We start from the raw sequence: 19,322 nt of genomic DNA, 5'->3' as shown, positions 1-19,322 counted from the left end.
GCTGCCGCCGTGCGGTCTGCGGGGGGCGGGGACCCCGCGGGGACGCGGACGGGGCGGCGGCGAAGGGCCCCGCGGCCCCTGGGGGGAGCGCACTCGGCCCCTGGCTCTGCCCCCGGACTGAGCTCGGGGTCCGGCTGGGCTCCGAGCCTCGGGGGTCGGGCGTCCCCACGCTGAGCCCGTCCTCCCTCGCAGAGACCCAGGCCCGGCAGCAGAGCCCCCCCCCCGCCCCCCCCCCGCCAGCGGCGGCGCCCAGGGCTGCCCCGTGGCCCGCTTCATGTTTGGGTGCGTGTGGGAAGCCGGGCTGGGAGAAGCTGGGGTCCCCTGTTCCCAATGACCACGCGCACACGCGTCACTCGTCAGGCAGTTTACTCGGCAAACGTGGGTCCAGAGCTGCTTCCAAACGCAGCGCAGAGGCGAGCGTCCCCCAGGCACCCTCCTCACAGACGGGACAGCCGGACAGCCGGACAGCCGACAGCCGGCTGCCCTTCGTCACCAGCTATGCAGCCCATCCTCGCGCGGGGGGCGCGGCTGCTCTCAGATCTCAGGCACCATCACTCCACACGTTCTGCCTCGTACAAATGTGGCACACACAGGAGGACAGCGGTACGAGACGTGCGTGTGCCCTCAGAGCTGCCCTGAGACCACGCTCGGGATGAACCCACGCTGCCAGGCAGCAGTCCATGGTTTAAATGTCACCTTCTCATGATCAGCAAACACCAGGAAGTTGACCTGCTTCCCTCTTCTTTTTCTAAGTCTGAGCTCGATGGTTTTTAAAAATAAATTTAATGATAGGGATGCTTCACGTGAGAACCTCAAATTACAAATGTCACTTCTTCTCCCTTCCTTCCATCTCGGCAGTGACTGCTTCTAGAGCTCCAGCGTCTTTGTGGGGCACCTTTAGTGGTTCACATATTGATAAATACCTAAGAATGATTTAGGTACTTAGGCACTAAGTAAATTTGGTATTTCCTGATTTATTTAACCTTAACATTTTGAAAGTAACGGTCTCAATGACAAGATGTCAAGACTATCTAGATACAATGAAAAATAACTGTGATCCAAGCTGCAAAGAACCCACAAAGAAAAGAATGGTTAGAAGCACCCCCAAATCCACAGATTTGGCCTCAGAACAAACCGACTTCCTGAGGCGTGTGGGCTGGTGTGGCGATGGGGTGTGGGTGTTGGGAGGCGACTATGCCACATAGGGGAAGCATACTTTAGATGTAACTCACTTAAATGTCATTCTTTGGAGCGGACCGTGAGATGTCACACCACCTGCTTCTAAGTTGCAGACACATGTCGTGAGATAACTAAAAATTTCTAAAATGAAGACAGTGAGAATGGCCTTGCCCGTCACTACGTGGCAGACAAAAGGGGTGGGGTGAATCCGATGGTGGAAACTATTCTACCACCACGGACAGGTCACACAGTGTCACTGCAGAGAAGTGACACAGGCAACTGTCACTATGCTGCATTCCAGTTGTGCACGAGTCTCAAACTATTTCATTTGCTAGCTAATTCCTTAAAAACAGGACCTGTGTGAGACAGAGACAGGAGTTCATTAACACACACTACATTGTGAATGGTGCCTCCTGGAGTTACACAAAATGGAAAACCTGCATGAACGAGTCCTTCCTTCGAAATGCAGACGGAAATGCAAGTCCAACTGGAAGGGGAGCTCCTCCCTCCGGGTGAGGCGCACCTGCCCAATGGAGAGCCCTGCTGGGGGGCGAGGCGAAGGAGCTGAACCTGCTGGGAGAGGTGCCCGACGAATGGCGGGACGGTGCCGTCCGCGCCGGCCTTCTCTGGGAGTGTGTCGACCTCACTGTGCTTTGTGAGCTTACAGGTGAAGCAACTCTGGTTTGATCTTTAAAGAGCTGATGTTCTTTCTGGCGCAGTCTGTGATGGGAACGGCTGTCCCCTCTGAAGGGGCCTCTCTGCAGTAAGGCTGACTACTGAAATGAAAGGCGTTGTCCAGGGTTACAGATGGCATGAATCACACGAAAAAACAGCTGAATACAGAACAAGGATAATTTTCAATGAGCGTGCTGGGAAGTGCGGTCCATCCCTCCTGTATCCACTCGGGGATGGGTCACCTTTTTTTCTTTTCCGCGTGTATGTAACGTGAACGACAAGGCTTCCTTGTGAGTTGTGAGGCTAACCCAGAGGCAGCGTAAGGCTCCGTGAAGGATCTGGTTTTCTCACGGAAGGAGGGTTAGTAATAAAACCGCAGCACCACCGCGCAGGTCGCAGACAGCGGCGACCGCCTGAGCCTCGACGTTGGCAGCAAAACAGAATGAAAAACACAACTTCCGTATTGGTGGTAATTTCTACTGAGCAGTAAAAACGCAAAGAGCAAAGCCTGATGTTTGACGTGGGGGGATCCCGAGAGATGCCTGTCTGTGCCCTATCACACACAGCTGACGCTCAAATGTGAGTGCTCGTCCCTCAGTATGTGGCACAGAAAAGAAATGGTTCGCTCCAAACATGAACGCGGGACGTGGAACAAAGGGACGTACCCACGGGAGTTCGGGGTCGAGGAAACCAGCCGGGGATGGCAGCGCGGCCGGAGGCATCACTCACGCTCGAGTCGGAGGGGCGCGGGGCGGGCTCCCCGGCGTGGGTGCCCAGCTCGTCCCCGCCAGGCCCACACCGGCCGGAACCGCCGCGGGGCCGGGCCCAGACCGGCAGCACCTGCTCTGCAGCTGCGCGACGCAGGTCGCCCGGCCGAGGGGACACGTGCTGGGCGCGCGGTCTGTGCAACTGTTTTCCAAGTTCCATGCTTACGGGCTCCGCTTCACCTCCAGACACGTCACAACCCAAACACGTCATTTCTTCGGCTTTAACTAGTCGGTCACCTTTGTTAAAGGCTTTAACAGGAGAAAAGCGTCTTCCCCACTCACCCACGGATCCGCCGTTGCCAGCGCTCTTCCTCCCTCCTGCGCGTCTCAATCTCCACCAGGTGTTATTTTCCTGCTGCCCCCAAAATTCCCCAGTGTTTCCTGCAGGCGGGTCTGCGGGGGATAAGTTATCTGGGATTTTGTTTTCCCGAAGTCTTCGGGCTTCGTTTTGAAAGATGCTTCTGACGGGTAAGAGCGCTCCAGGTCGCGGGGTTTTTCCCTGCCGGCAGTGTAACGACGTCGCCCCGCTGAAGTGTGCGGTCGTCCTTCGCTCGGTCTTGTGTCTTTCTCTCCAGGTGCTTTTATAATTGTTCTCACTGGTTTTCATCAATTTGACATCCACCGGCATAGTTTTCTTTATTTGGTGTTCTTCGAGCTTCTTGAATATGTGGAGTCATACTTTTTGCCATATGTGGAAAATTTTCAGCCAGTAATTATTCAAATACTTTTTTTTTTCTTGCCTGCTCTCTCTTTCTCTGAGACTCCAATTACACATACTAAATCACTGTAATAGATTTCCTATTCTCTTCTCCCATCTTTTTCCAATGAGTAATCATTTGGATATTTTTTATTCTTATTCTTCAAGTTCATTAGTTTTTTTCTATGTCTAATCTGTTCTTAATTCCACCCACATTTTTTTTTTTTTTTAAGATATTGTTGTTCTCATCCTGAGAAGTTACATTTGGGCTTTTAAAAGTATACCTTCCACTTCAAGTCTCACCAAATTCACATTTTCCTCTACATTATCTTCATAATAATTAGACACCCTTGTCTACTAGTTGCAAACACTTCAGTCTCTTTTTGCTGACTGACTTCTGGTTGCAAATTACACTTTCCTGTTTTTTTGCATGCCAGACAAGTTTCTGGATGCCAGACATTGTGAGTCCCAGGCAGCTTTTAATCTGGGGCGAATTACCCTCACTACTAAGGTGACAAGTCTGCTGGGAATTCTACCTGATGCCCATGTGTTAAAAGTGATTTCCACTCCAGCTGGTGGAGATGTGAACTATCCTCAGCCCTGTGCTGAGTTCCAGCCTCCTCTTCCCAGTCTCAGGAAGATTCCTTTCACATATACGCAAATCTATACTGAGCCAAAGAACCGGGTGGGGGGGGGCACTCCTCGATGATTCCTGCAGCTCTCTCCCTAGGGAGCTCCTACTCCCAGTACTTTTCTCTGCAAATTCTAGCTACCATGGCCTCTCCAAATGCCAATTCAGGAAGACCACGTTTGTTCCCTTCCCTGAACTGCAGACTGGAAAACTGCCGCCACTTAGTCCACCTTCCTCCAAGAAACGCAAACCTGTGCTTGTCACATGTCTAAAAATCATTTCATATACATTGTGCAGCTTTTAGCTGCTTAAGGCAGGAGGGTTAACATGGTCCTGGTTACACTACCATGGCAGAAAACAGAAGTCTTCACACTTAAAACACACCCGCCATTTTAAAATGACTATCTCATAATAATTTATATACAACGAATACAACTTCCTTATACAATTACTTCAACAAAATCATGCTTATATAATTCTTCGAATGGTTATTTTGCAATCTGTAACACTTAGCATTCCGTCTATGTACGTATTCTCTAGCATACTGAGTTACCCTTTCTTAAATCTTTCACTGGTCATGACAATAGTTTTTCCTGTGTTTAGGTCATCTAAATATTTAATGAGCTTTCGCTTTTGACCAAAAGGTTCTCTACTATCACAATATGATTCATCAATGTTGTAATAAGTTTGTCTTCTGGGAGAAGGCTTTCTTAATTGTCCACCTAAAAATTCTCCCTTTCTGAATTCCGTTCAGTGAGCCTTGCCAATAAAATTTTTCAACAGTCACTGCATTGCTGGACTTTCTCTCCTTCGTGTGTCCTCAGAAGTGTTAGGAAGCATGCCATCTGCTGGCGGGCTTTCCACACGCACTGCTCTCATGTGGTTTCTAAGTTACATGATTTCTCTGGTGGATCACGAGCTGCGACTTCTTGTGGAAGGTAGTCCCGCATTCGCTGCATCCATAGTACTGATCTCCTGTATGAATTCTCTGATGCCTCATGAGGTGGGACTTTCTAGTGAAAGACTTTCCACACTCGCCACATTTATAGGGTCTCTCTCCTGTGTGAATTCTCTGATGTATAATCAGCTGCGCCTTCTCAAAGAAAGCTTTCGCACAATCGCTGCACCCGTAGGCTTTCTCTCCCGTGTGATTCCTCTGATGCTTGATGAGCTGCACTTTCTGAACGAACGCCTTCCCACAGTCGCTGCACGCATAGGGTTTCTCCCCTGTGTGAATCCTCTGATGCCTGAGCAGCTGTGGCTTCCAGGCAAAAGCTTTCCTGCACTCTCCGCACTCAAAGGGCTTTTCTCCAGTATGGGTTCTCTGATGATGAATGAGACTTGACTTCTCGCTGAAGGTTTTCCCACATTCGCTGCATTCATAGGGCTTCTCACCTGTATGAGTTCTCTGATGTGATATCAGGCTCGATTTCTGGGTAAAGGCTTTCCCACACTCACTGCACTCGTAAGGTTTCTCTCCAGTGTGAGTTCTCTGATGTGTCAGGAGCTGTGACTTCCCGAAGAAGGTTTTCCCGCATTCCGCACACCCATAGGGTTTCTCTCCTAAATGAAGTCTTTGATGTCTCATCAGCTCTGATTTCTTGAAGAAGGCTTCCTCACAACCCGTGCACTGGTAGTTCTTCTCTCCTGTGTGAGTCATCTGATGTCTAATGAGCTGCGGTTTTCGAATGAAGGCCTCACCACACTCACCACATTCATAGGGCTTCTCTCCTGTGTGGATCCTCTGGTGCCTAATGAGAAGCGAGTTCCTGCTGAAGGCTTTTTTACACTCACTGCACGCATAAGGTTTCTTCCCCGTATGAGTCCTCTGATGAGTAACGAGCTGTGACTTCCAAAAGAAGGCCTTTCCACAGTCACTACAGTTGTAGGGTTTCTCTCCCGTATGCGTCCTCTGATGTGTGACCAGCTTTAATTTCTGGGAGAAAGCTTTCCCGCAGTCGCTGCAGCTGTAGGGTTTCTCCATTGTATGGGTCAGCTGGTGTCTTTTAAGCTGTGACTTCCTGCCGAAGGCTTTTCCACACTCGCTGCATACATAGGGCTTCTCTCCCGTATGAGTTCTCTGATGCAGAATGAGCAGCGACTTCCTACTGAAAGCCTTGGGACAGTCGCCACACCCATATGGTTTTTCTCCTGAATGAGTCCTTTGATGAATAGTGAGCAGTGACTTCTGCGAGAAGGCTTTTCCACACTCGCCGCATCCATAGGGTTTCTCTCCTGTGTGAGTTCTCTGATGTATAATGAGCTGTGACTTCTTGTTAAAAACTTTTCCACATTCCAGGCATAAACAGACTCCTGTATGCGTCACATGGTTTGGAACGAGCCATGGCTGTTTACTGCCGGCTTTTCTACATTTATTGCAATCACAGCATTTTATTCCATCATGGGTTCTGTCGGGTTTCACATAGAATAACAACTTCTTATTGAGCTCGAGTTTCTTTCTTCCACAGTTCGTTTTTGGAATAAGAAAATCAAAAGAGTGTTTCCAAGTTTTTTCATCAGTGCCACATTTATAGGGTCTCATTCCTAAACGAACGTTAATGTTCGAATGAAATATTTTCCGAAAAACATCATATTCATGGACTCGCTCCATACTTTTAAGCTTGTCTTGATGGTCCTGGTGCCGCATTGTGAGATTATTATCTAGCCAGAGTTCTTCTAAAAAGGAAAAAATGAACCACACTGTGTCAATCTCCCAATGATTATGCTTATTAAATAACACTTCTGAAATGGAGCCTCTGATCTCAGTCCCCCCCCCAAAAAAATCTTCTAAATACACTGCCTACTCATTGCGCACTAACATCTTTAACAGAAATGAAAACAAATTCTAAATTTACAAATGTTTATAAACATGAATTTTTAAATAAGGAAAGATGAATGCTCAAGGAACAGTGACCACGAGATAACAAAGACTGGAGCAATTTCTAAGCAAAGACTGAGGTGGTTAACTTACTTATTCAGCCTTAATCTACTGATTATCTACCGTGTATCCAGAACTTGTTAGTAGCAGAAGCTCAAGGAAGAAGACAGGTAAGCAACGCGCCATCAGAGGGCTTGCAATACAGAGAAGACTGAGAATAACAAGTCCACGAAAGAGCAGGATTACACGCATTGTTGAATGCTGTGAAGGATCAGTGAACACAGTGCACAGTAAACGCAGGATGTCAACTTTACACATGAAAGGTGAGAAACCGTAGTTTTCTGTACGATTGTTACACTGAACAAAAATTCTCATTCAGATCATCACCTGAATCAACTGGTATCGGTAACTGCGCCATCATTGAAGCTAATTCTTGGAACTATCCAAGAGCTCTCCAGAGTGCAGTATTTATGTTTATGTGTTTTGTTTTTGTTTTCTTTCATTTTTTTTATTTTAACTGAATCTATAATTTACATATTGAATTATATGACACTATTAATGCAAGTTATTCCAAACCACAAGAATTCTTTGCATAAGATTAAGACAGAATAAGTACAATCGTCTCTGATTTCCACAATGTTACCATGTAGCGAATATTTTAAGATGATTTTTAAAGGTGTGTTTACTAGCAATTGTGAGGTGATACCCTCAGGAAGTACTCTGCAAGATGAAAGATTTGGCAAGATCTCACATGTAAGGCAACTACTCCTCTCCTGTGGGATAATTTTTTTTCGGGGAGAGGGGACAAAAAAACCTCTTCTAATTCTCAGGCATATCAGAATTTCAGAGACCCAACTAGATCTGCTGATATGGGGGAGAATAAAATATCAACGTTTTGAGCCTGAGCAGAGATGATAAGACTATTTATTGAGATGGAATAGAGTGTGGAAACAAGTCTGGCAATTAGAAGCAAGAGTCACATGTAGACATGAGATCCACTTGAAGAGTTTATAAAAAGTTGCTTCATGAAGTTCGAGAGTAAAGAAAAATAAAATTTTAAATTAAAACCAAACTGAGAAATAAAATGTATATCTAAATTGATAAAGTAAACAATATAAAAAAATATTGAAGTAGTTCACCTGTATCAAAATATCTTCAAGAAATAAAAAAGAAAAGTATTGTTAGTTTGGAAAACAAACGGACCATCTTTTATCGGTGTTCTCTTCGGTACGGGTACAGGTGTACATTCCCGGCTCTGTTTTCTTACACTCTGGTAAATACTGCCTTCATTTGTCCTATTTTCAAACAGATATTCCTGCTTCCAGTCTTGCTCCCTCCCTATCCTGATCTCCATGCAGCAGCCAGTAATCTTTAGAAAATGCAATCAGACCTTTGTAGTCCGTGGCTTAAAAAGAAAACCAAAACCTTTGAGAAACGCAAACTTCGACCGTGGCTTCCGTGCCCTGGCATGACCTGCTTTCTCCCCACCTCCCTGACTTCGCCCACAAGCTCCCACTCACCCCTCCGCGGCCACACGGACCCCCTTCCCATTCCGCTGATCCCTTTCCGGCCTTACGACCTTTGCATTTGCTCTTGCTCCTGCCTGACGTGCTTCCCAGCTTTCGGCCTGCGTGGCTCACTCAAGACCCAACATCGTTTTTAAGGCACACTGCCGAATATCCTATTTTCTTCATCGTGCTTATCGATAGGTAACCATCTCACTTCTGTACCCATTAGAATGTAAAGCCCCGGGGCAGGGGTCAGGTTTGTATTTTTTACTCATGTAACAAGCCCTCGGTATGTGTGGGATAGATAAGATTCACTTGTCTCTAAACTTCTAAAGCAGTTCCTTTCTCTAGCATCAATCCTGATAATTAGCTTTGCATTTTTAACCTGAATGCTGTCAGTTCAAATGTGGAATTATTGAATGAATATTTTATAGTTTTGAATTTTCTTTTAAATTAAAATTCTCTGGTTCCTCAAGGTTATTTCATGACTCTTATTTTCTCTTGATTTCTTTCATTCCACATGACAGCAGTGGTTCTAAATGGGAGAACAAAGAATTATATTCACCGCTTTCCCAAACTACACATACGTAGCCCTAATAACCCATGTGAATGCTGCCTAGACATCAGTAATTTATATACTTCCCAAGGTTAGATGAAAACCATTCTACTAAAGAAATATTTGATGAATAAGAAAGTTCCTGCCTTATCTGGCCCTACAATAAGTAATTAATGAAATACTTAATAACTATACAACACAAAAACCAGAGAGAACAGAGAAGAAGGCGTTACTGGCCATCTTTCAGTGTGGGAAAAACTGTAAGGCCCAATTAGGAATAATTAGGTACGGAATTCCACATAAAGTCTGGGCCAGTCTGGGTTCCTGTAACACAGTGCTACATGGGCAGGGGCTCCGGAAAAGGCTGGGAGACAAGGTCCCTTCACTAGCGGTGAAAGGAGAGCCAAAGCTGAAGGCAGGCACAGTCCTAAGTGGGGACAGCATGCTGCAATCAAAGGCCATCTGCAGAGGAAACATGTATGACAAATTCTGAGGAAAAAACTAGAGGAAATGGAGCTAAAAACTGAAGAGGTAAGATGTTGTCATACCATAAAGTTCTTCAGTGTAAAGTGGAAATGTCACGCAGCAGGTAACAAGAGTCTAAACCCCAGAAGACTACCTGACGGATGCCGAGACCGCCACCTGCATCAGAAAGCTGCCCGGGAGGCTGGCGGCCATGTTCCAGGCCTGCAGGGGCCGCGAAGGGGCACGACCCCTCGCTGAGTTAGGGGTCAGCTGTCGCCAGGGATTCACCTTCTACTCTCTGTGGGTTTACAAAAGAAATCTAACTCGAGAGAGGAAAGAAAAATAATAAAGGAAACACAAAGGTAATCCATGTTGCATGAAATAAGAAAAATTTGTGATTTCTTGAGAGAAGAAGCCTGGCTCTGCAGGCTAGAATGGGCGGGAGAGAAAAAAAGGACAAAGGAAGCTAGGAAGAGCCTGACCCGCGAAGGCAAAGGCCTAAATCGCCAGCCGCCAGCTTGCGCCGCTACACAGCGGAGCAGGGGCACGTTCCAGCATCGACTCGGCGCGGAGAGGACGCACCCTGACCAGGACACAGAGCGCTTTGAAAATCATGAAGAACTATGTTACCAGTCCTGAGTCTGCTCTAAAGATTAAGGAACTTTAAATATAGTTTTACATATAACATTTCAAAAGTGCTAACCTATCATCGAACCTGCGATTTGACGTTCACTGCAGGCCACACGCCTGATTCTCACCTGCGGAGTTCGGGCTCAGGACCTCCGCGCCGATCACCCAGGGCTCTCGCTCCAGCTTGAGCACTGCGCCGGGTCTGAGAATCTGGCAGCCTGTCGATTGGAAACACAGGGCCTGGACACCACTGCCGGGGGGCCGGGGGCCTCTGACTGCAGGGAGCGTGCTACTACGCAGGCTATGAAATGAAGCACGCGAGGAAAAATCCTTCAGCAGGGGTCTAAGTCAAAGGATCTGCGACATCTGACACTGAAATCCGCCATCAGTGCGGACGGCAGAGGCCCCCCGGTTCTGGGGCACTCACCGCACCACACGAGAACGTTCTTACCCAGGAACACGAGGTTGCTGTAGTTCTCCAGCATCACATCTTGGTACAGGTTCTTCTGCGCAGGGTCGAGCAGCTGCCACTCCTCCAGTGAGAACTCCACGGCCACGTCCTCAAACGATATCTAGGGAAGCGCGATCCCGTCAGACCTGCGGTGACTCCGTGTGGAATGCAGCCTTCCCTCTCTGCGGTGGCAGGTGGCCTCGACGTTGGTCCCACTGGCCTCTGACTCCTAGTCAAGCATCTGGGTGACCCTCCCTTCCTGAAGAGGGGCTGGGCTTACCGACTCACCTCCGCTGGACGGAATGGAGCAGAAGCGATAACTGTCACTTCCGAAATTGGTTCCAGAAGGATATACTTCCATTTTGGGAACCTGTCTTGCTCTACCTGCTGCGAGGCAGCCCTGTGGAGAGGCCCAGGAGGCAGGGGGCCGGGCCCGCCCACGCCCACGCCCCAGCGAGTGACCTTGGCTGGAGCCGCCCTCGCCATGGCGAGATGAGCACGGCCCTTCTCAACACTGTGATCACAGGGGCACAATGGAACTTGAGCCAGAACCCGACGGGTAAGCGGCCAGCGGATTCCTAACCCGCGGACACTGAGATGGACGTCTGTGTTTTCAGCCACTAAGGTTTGGGGTAATCCGTTACAAAGCAGTGGTTAACTGATATGATATCCTAATCCTGCGTTGCACCCTTAGAAACAAAAATGTTATTAAAACATTCATCGCTGTGAAATCATCCATCTCTCCACCTATCCATCCCCTGAATGAGACACTGGCATCGGCTCTCGTTAAATAAGCACAGTGTTTGCGCAGGAGGTGCCCGTGGGATTCGGCAGCAGCGCTTTGCTGAGCACTGCTGCCCCAGGCCTGGCCTCCACCTGCGACATGACAGACTGCTCCTCAGTCCCTATGGAAACCAGAACCACACCTACATCCCCAAAGCGCTCTGCCCCGCCCCCCGCCGGTGTCATCTGCTCCCGAGCAGGACCACCCAGCTAGCTCCTTCAGGTATCTTCTAGAACACAGACAGTGAGCAACTGAGGCACCCAGAACCATAACAGATGCTAGAAATATGAAGATGGGGAGAAAGAAATCATGTTCTTAGCCACTCTGTCTTTTCGGGCCGGAGGCAGTAAGCTGTGGGACGAAAGGCAGAGGAACCACAGCAGCGAACACAATTTGGAAAAAGAACAATGTTGCAGGATTCACAGGATCTGATTCTGTGACCTCCCATGAAACCACAGCACTAAACACAAGCTGATATTAGTGAACAGGCAGGCATGTAGATGAATGGAACAGAACAGACCGCCCAGAAATAGACACCCACAAATACACTCAGTTGATTTTTGACAAAGGTAAAAGCAATTCTAGGGAGAAAGAAGTCTTTTCAACAAATGGCACTAGGACCACCGTATACCCATAAGCAACAGAATAAACCTCAACACGTACCCGAAGCCTTACATAAAAGTTAACTCGACACAGATTGCAGACCTGAATGTGAAACATAAAACTATAAAGCTTCCAGGAGAAAACCTGTGTGACCTTGGGTTCAGCAACAAATTTTTAAAAACGACACCCAACACATGGTCAATCTAAGAAATTAGTATGTTAGACTTTTTTCAAAATTCAATTTTTTTTCCTCTGTGAAAGACACGGTTAAGAAAAAAAAAACATGAGGCACAGACTAGGAAAAATTATTTGCAAGTCACTGATCTGAGAAAGCATCTCTATCCGGAATATATAAAGAGCTCTTAAAACTCAACCATAAGGAAACAAACACCATTAGAATTGAGAAAAAGAGCATAAAACACACTTCGCCTAAGAAAATATATACACGGAAAATAAACATATGAAAAGACATTCAACATCATTTGTCAGTAGAGAAATAGAAATTAAAAGCATAAAGAGATACTATTACGTACCTAATAGAATGACCGACATTTAAAAAAACCCAAACTGACAAAGGCCAGGAAGGGCGCACGGCAAGAGCAGCGCTCACGCCCCGACGGCCGGGCTCCCAGACGGTCCAGGGGCTCCGGGAGGCGACGTCCAACGAAGACTTGCCACACGCCCCACCGATCCCCAAGTAAACTGAAAACTGGGTGCTGCGAACACAGCTGCTGAAAACTGGGAGCACCCGAGATGCCTTTCAGAGGCGAGCGGAGAAGCGGACAGGCGCATCCCGCAGCGGGATGCTGCTCAGTTACGGCGCGCGGCCACGGGGAGGAACGAACACGGGCGGATCTCGAAGACGCGAATGAAAAACGTCAGGATCCGAGGTTACACACTTATCATCTCACTACATGACGTTCTGGACAACGCGAAACTGCAGAGGCAGAGATCAGCCGCTGCCAGGGGCTGGGGGCGCAGGAAGGCGAGACTCCGGGGGTTCCCTGGAGAGAGGCACCACTCCGAGCTGTGACCACGATGCTGATTCTGTGATTCACACACAGTTTCAAGCTCAGACGAGGCTCCACCTGGCAGGCGTCGAGGGAGAAGCCACCGTCCACACATCGGAGCTGGGGTGCAGCCAGGGCCCTCACTGCAGGCTCGGAAGGAGCTGCAGTCCAGGCCGCAGGCCCCGGCTGCCAAGAACTTGTGTGCCCTACGTCTCCTCATCTGAGCCTTTCTCAGTGCCTCTGCTAGGACCTCCCAGTGGGGTGGGGGAGGGGAAGCTGGCGACCTCTGCTGTGGCCCGGCCCTTCCGCCTCACCCTCCTCCTAACCAGAGTCACCAAACTGCAGGAGCCTTTGTTCGGGGAAGAGCGCCGACCCCACGACCCCAGGTCTGCGCTGCCCCGCCTCGCCCTGACCAGGAGCCGTCCTGGAAACAGAACGCGGTGGCCGTCGGCGCGCTCTCGTGTCGGGCTCCTGCTCGCACCACCGCAGCGTGCGAGGACAGGCTCAGCGACCTCCGTCTCGGCTGCCGCTCTCACTGGCCACTCTGACACCTCGCAGCAGCTCAGCTGAGCTCCTGACAAGGAACTGTGCGTCGAGAAAGGGGTTAGAGGCAGGATGAACAACAGAATTTTCCAAAGAAATAAACAAACAAAGGGAGGGGAAGGAGGGAAGTCAGGTGAGTGGACAGGAACGCCTTGGGCAGGCGGAGGGAAGCTGCAGCCTGCTTCCCGGGGCAGGAAGGACGGAGACGGGCTGAAGGCAGGTGCCCTGCTTCTGCCAACGGAAGCAAAAGCGTCTCCGCTGGCGACCGGAACTGCAAACGGGAGGATATCACGGGGCCGCCCGAAGGTCCTGCTACGGCCAGTTCTGCCAAGTGGTTTGAGTTTCTTCCCGAAAACCAGAACTTGGGGGCACGTGTCCCCCAGGCCCCGTTGCTGTCCTGACCAGCGTGTTCTCAGCTGTCCTTCAGGTTCCCAGCCCCGGCTTACGCTGAGGAACTCGAGACAGCTGCAGGGTAACGTCTATCACAGGGCTGCCGCGCACCGCGACACCGGCTGCGCAAACGGCTATCGACGTGTCCCGTACGGAACCGTCAGGAAAGCTCTGCCTCTGCCGAGGAACCGCTCTGCCTTCCCAACGGCTCCTGTCCCCTCTCCGTCACGCCTCTGGGAACAGCTGAGCAAAGCTTGCAGCTCAACCCTAACGGTGAAGGGCCCCGAGCCAGCATTAAGACTCGGACGATTCTGCAACCCACTCACGCTTCTTTCGACATCTTCTTTCCCAAGTTTATTTTCTCTGGTTATGATTTAAATGTATTTAGGCTTTGCCTTTGGTTTAGAGGTCTCCACACGCCTCGTCAAATCCCCACAAACTACTGACCTGTGACGCGATCATTTTCTGCTGCTTCTGGGCCTTCCCTCCGCCCGGACGCTCGGGGACGGGCGTCGGCCACGGCGTCGGCCACGGCGCGCACACGGGGAATGTGCCTCCGGCCCTGGTGCTTCTCCTTCCTTATTTCGCATGAGTCATCTCGTCCCGACAGCCAGGTCCTGGACATGCAGGAGGAATTTTGTTTGGGACAGGGGAATTCATTTGGGGACCGAAATCTTGGTTCTAAGTGGGAACTCAGACGAGTCGCCTGCTGGACTCCAGCCCCAAGCAGGACGGAGCGGGAGCCGCTGGGCCTGACGCTGCACCTGCTGCCCTGGCGCCCGCGGGGACACGCCATAGTGAAGCGCTCGCCTCGCTCGTCCCAGTGAACACAGCGGAGGGACCAGCACACGACGGCTCCGCAGAGGCACCGACCAAGTCCGAAAAAACAGTCTCGGCTCATCTGCGGCCACATTTTCTGGGGGCACCTGAGTGAAACCGCCTTTATCGGCGCCATCGTGTAAAATGCACTTTGTTTCCAGGCAGGACGATAAACAAAAAGGGGCTTTTAGCTCAAGACAGTGACGCAGCCTGAGGTGCCGGCTCTCACTCCAAATCAGCCCTGGGCCCAAGGGAAGCGTGGCTCGGAGGAGCTAACAGAAAAAGGAGACAGGCAGACAGGCTGTGATGAAGCTGACTGCCCTGGTGTGACAGACGGCAGCAAAAAGAGACCTAAAGAAACCTTTAATGTCGCTTCTTTCTCAGCTCACACCATGACCAACAGTCCTCGCCCTTGCCCTCAGAAGTTGGCAGGAACAGCCCAGGCCATGGATTTCCAGGGGTCATTGAGGAAGGTCAAAATCCTACTGTGTGACAGACCATGGCAGTAGCCAGGGCTGCCCGCTGCTCTGAGCATCAACTCACCTCCTCTCTGTACCCAGGGACCGCTCCACAATCAGCCTCTTTCTAAGGGTCTCTGATCCCCGACCTGAGGACCTGCTTGGAGGGGTGGTGGGGTGCGGGGCTGTCCAGTGGTTCTGTAGGGTCCACGCTGTCGGCTCTAGGGCCCCTTCCCCACTCTCTGCTTCAAAGTCCCAGCCTCAGCCCTTCCCAATGTCAGTTACCAGAGTTTGTAGGAGACTAGCTAACACCTCTAGGGGCCTATGAGCTCAGAGGCCTCGAAGGGCAAATATAAATTAACAATAAGAAAAAAAAGCCTGATTTTTCCTCATGTAAAAAAGGGAAAGAGGTTCCCACACTACTATTTAAAGAGCATTTACTTTAGACCCGCGGTCCCCAACCTTTTCGGCACCAGGGACTGGTGCTCCTATGAGCATCTAAGGCCTGGTGGCCTGAGGCAGCGCTGAGGCGGGGATGCCGGTGCTGGAGGGCGGCTGCAGGTACAGACGGAGCTTCGCTCGCTTGCCCGCTGCTCACCTCCTGCTGTGTAGCCTGGTTCCTACCAGGCCACTGACAGGTACCAGTCCAGGTTGGGGACCCCTGCTTTAGAAAACATGGAATTGTAAATTCTTTCTCTGCCCTTTTGAGATGCTCCTGACGCTTCTCTAAAGCTAAGTAAGCCTCATCTAGTTTAACCCAAAAATGGCATTCTTTCGGAGCCAGGTCCTTGATCATCCAGGAAGACCGGCCCTATCTCCCAGTCTCTGTGAAGGCGGGAGCCCAACCACCCTGACTGGCACCTAGCTCCAGGTTGTCAAACTACCTCCTGTCATAAAGAGATGAAAGGCTGATTTTTCCTTTGGATAAAAGCAATCAACTAATACAGATGGTCACCCCACTTATTAGGTAAATTTAGTATAAACTATGTATGACAAACAACCGTTTATCTTGAGAAAATGTGTCTGTGATGAGTTGTTTCTACCTGAGTATAGAAAAGAGTGAGCTTTCTCCTTTTTCTTGCCATCTCCAGCAGATTGCCTGTGACACTCATCACATTCTGGTTTAATCTTTGTTCATTAACAAAACTGTTTTTCTTTCTCTTCTACTTTTGTGAAGCAGTTTTCTGAGTTTGCAGATTACAGTTTTAATTATTTCCCTAACAGGCCAAATAACCAGATAACTGAGCACAACCACTATTTCTAAAACTTTTTAAAAGGTCACAAATTGCATAACAGATATCATCTTTGGCAGAATTGCTGAGACAGACAAAGTGAGATTTAAGAAAATTATAATAAATAAAACATCTTGATGCATATAAACACTCACACTTTAAATGTTTTCACTGTTCGTGGTCCCGGTAACTTACACTCAGCCACATGTGGGATCAGAGCCAAAATCTTCACGGGCACAGGGCCCATGGGGCTGTTTTCTTCACAAGAATAAACCTGAAAGGAAATGTCCAAAAAACTCAGTACCTAGTGAACTTGGGAACAAGAGGGACAATTCCACATTTCCTAGCAATCCTGCCAGCCAAGGCTTGTCCAGCACGTGTGGTTTCCGCCTGTGGTCTGGGAACCATGGCCAGGCACCTCCTAAGTTTCCAGTGCCCTGGCTCAGGCTCCACAGGCTGACAGGTTGGCTAGGAAGACTGAACATGGTGGACAGGTCAGTGGCACCTTTCCAGAAACCAAGTGAGCAAAGAGACACTGTGGTACCTGCAGAAGATCCAGGGCAAGACGAGCTGGTTTGGAGGTGCTCTTGCACTGAAGGATGGGGAAGATGTCTTCAGTGTTCCAGTGTATGTAGAGAGGTGGGTGGCAATGTCCATTCATCTGCCCTGAATGAGGGGAAAAGGTCACACCTGTTTTTTGCCCCAGGCAGTTAACAAGAGTGGAGACAGAACATGGCTCCTTTGAGGCACTAACTGCCCAGCCCTAGTGTTGGGTCGAGGACTGGACAGAGCTGCCTTTGTCACCACAGGCTCAGGACCCTCCACTGCTGTCAGCAGAGTGGAAACCAAACACCTGAACACTGCTTAGCACTGACCGGACCATGTGCAGCTGCTTCTGACCTCATCTCTGAGAGCTTTAAATGTCTCCTTCTTTATCAGTAAGAGAATTGAGGGAGGACTCAGGCCAGGGTGGGGAGACAGGTCCCGGTGTCCACAAAGTAACCAGGACCTTGTGAGACAATCAAGAATCACACTCAGTCTGGAAAGGCAGGCTGGATTTTGAAAGTTGACCCGAAATAGTAGCAAAAGACACAGCAAGGACATCCAGGGCAGAAAGAGGTCCTAGATCTTAGAGGGCAGGTGTCTGGCCTAGTCACAAGTCAATGGGGGCGTGTGTCAGTCTCATCCAGTCAGAGGAGGACCGGGATCTTTGCACTAGGAGGGAGATTCCTTAACCCTTTTGCAGGAGCACAGGGCTCGGGTCAAACGCGACACCGCCACAACCAGGACGCCGTCCAGTCAATGAAAATTCCAGAGTCCGACGACTCTGAGCCCTCCCTGTGCCCATTCATCCCCATCGGCCCCAATCGCCAACCCAATGGCATCCAAAACACTGACCTTCGGTTCTTGGCTATTCCTACTAGAAGCCGGGTGGCCAGTATCCCCAACCGCTCACACTCACCTCACTCACTCCAGAGGGCAGCCTCCAGGGCTCCCTCACTCCCAATTCCCTCCGCCTCTCCCCCACAACGGCCAACCCCACGAGTCTATGGACTGACCCCCAAAACCCCCCACAGGCCCACTACCCGAATAATCCCCTCCACTGGCTTAAAAACTGCTCCTCCCCTCCCAAGCGCCCAGTTATTGATTTTTACAGACACTCCAATACCTTAATCCTCAGGTGTCCCAAAATGAATCAACTCCACGGTCTCCCTCACGGTCCCCTCATCACCCATCACCAGGGACGGGCCCGCCATCGACCCCCAAGTCTCTCTCTTGACGCACACACTCACCGCCCCCCATCCCTACAGAACCCCAGTTCCCTAACGCTGCCCCCCATCCTGCTCCCTCCCTCCCGCCGCCGCCCCACAGCCCCCACCCCACCTCGACCCGACTGGGCGCTGCGCGGCCGTCCTCGCCGGCCTTCCTTGCGCCAGCTCCGGGGCCAGTTCCTGCGCGCGTCGCGGTCGCCGCGAGCCGGTCCGCGCTGGGATCACCGCGTGACGGCGGCGGCAGCAGAGGGCGCCCCCAGGGCCGCAGCCTCACCGTCAGCCCCCCGCACCCCACACTTTTACTCCTTGGGGCTGGAGCACCTAAACTAACACAACCCGACGGCGGAAATGACCGCGCGGAACTACATTTCCCAGAGTCCCGCGCGCCCCATAACCACACTTCCCAGAGGGCTCTGCGGCGCGCCTAACGGGATTAACAGGTTGGCGGTTTGAAGCCCCTCTGCTGCCACCTGGGGGTGCGAGAACCCACGGACGCGGGTTATCGTCTGTGTGCCGCTCAAAATGTGTCTGTGAGCCAACAGTAAATGTGTCACCAGAGGGAACTTGCGTATCATTTCCATTTTCGAATATAAATCAAGATAATTTATAAAATGAAAGTATTATAGGTATATTTTAGTACATGCAATCCAATAGTGCTAACAAAAGGAATAAAAGTAAAATGAGGTATTTAGGAAGAAATTATATCTAATTATGGAAAGAGAAGGAAATTAATATGATAGCAGAACTTGAGAAATTAAAATAGAAAAAATTGATAAATCGTTTAAAAATAAATATATAAAATACTATAAATATAAAATACTATAATTTTTAAATCAGAAAATGGGAGAATGTGACATGGATGGACCTTGAAGACATTATGCTAAGTGAAATAAAATAGACAAATAGTATATGATCTCAAATGCAGTTTAATTTTAATGCAATTCACATTATTTTCTAATTTTCTAATTTTCCTTTTGATTTCGAGTAGGGGTTACTTAAAAGTGTTTTTTTAAAATTTCCAACTATACGGAGAATTACTGCATTTTTTCTGGGATTGATTTCTAATTTAATTCCACCATTGTTGAAAACTGTATGATTTCAACCCTTTTAAATACATTAAGAATTATTTTGTGGCTAATTCTGGATAATGTTCCACGTGCAGATAAAATTTATGCATATGTAACATACTTTAGATAGTGTTCTATGTCAATAACTTTGAATTGATTCGTAGTATCATTTGAGTTCTTTCTGCTCTTGCTAACAGTTATTTGCTT

General features: G+C 49.4%; 1 protein-coding gene across 1 annotated transcript; it reads right to left on the bottom strand.

Annotated features, from left to right (window-relative positions):
- Positions 1 to 349: 349 nt before the first annotated feature.
- Positions 350 to 18,405, bottom strand: ZNF605 (zinc finger protein 605). Its single transcript, XM_016146023.2, has 8 exons — positions 18,161 to 18,405; positions 16,821 to 16,942; positions 16,432 to 16,550; positions 15,507 to 15,705; positions 10,726 to 14,384; positions 10,438 to 10,558; positions 10,115 to 10,204; positions 350 to 6,625 (listed from the first exon to the last, which is right to left on the bottom strand). The coding sequence occupies exons 5-8, from the start codon at positions 10,921 to 10,923 to the stop codon at positions 4,836 to 4,838; spliced, it is 2,199 nt and encodes a 732-aa protein (XP_016001509.2). The 5' UTR covers positions 10,924 to 14,384; positions 15,507 to 15,705; positions 16,432 to 16,550; positions 16,821 to 16,942; positions 18,161 to 18,405; the 3' UTR covers positions 350 to 4,835.
- Positions 18,406 to 19,322: the final 917 nt, after the last annotated feature.

Source organism: Rousettus aegyptiacus, unplaced genomic scaffold (genome assembly GCF_014176215.1).
Source record: "Rousettus aegyptiacus isolate mRouAeg1 unplaced genomic scaffold, mRouAeg1.p scaffold_m13_p_5, whole genome shotgun sequence".
Classification (NCBI taxonomy): domain Eukaryota; kingdom Metazoa; phylum Chordata; class Mammalia; order Chiroptera; family Pteropodidae; genus Rousettus; species Rousettus aegyptiacus.
Note: the sequence above shows the minus strand (reverse complement) of the source record. Positions and strands in the feature narration are given on the sequence as shown.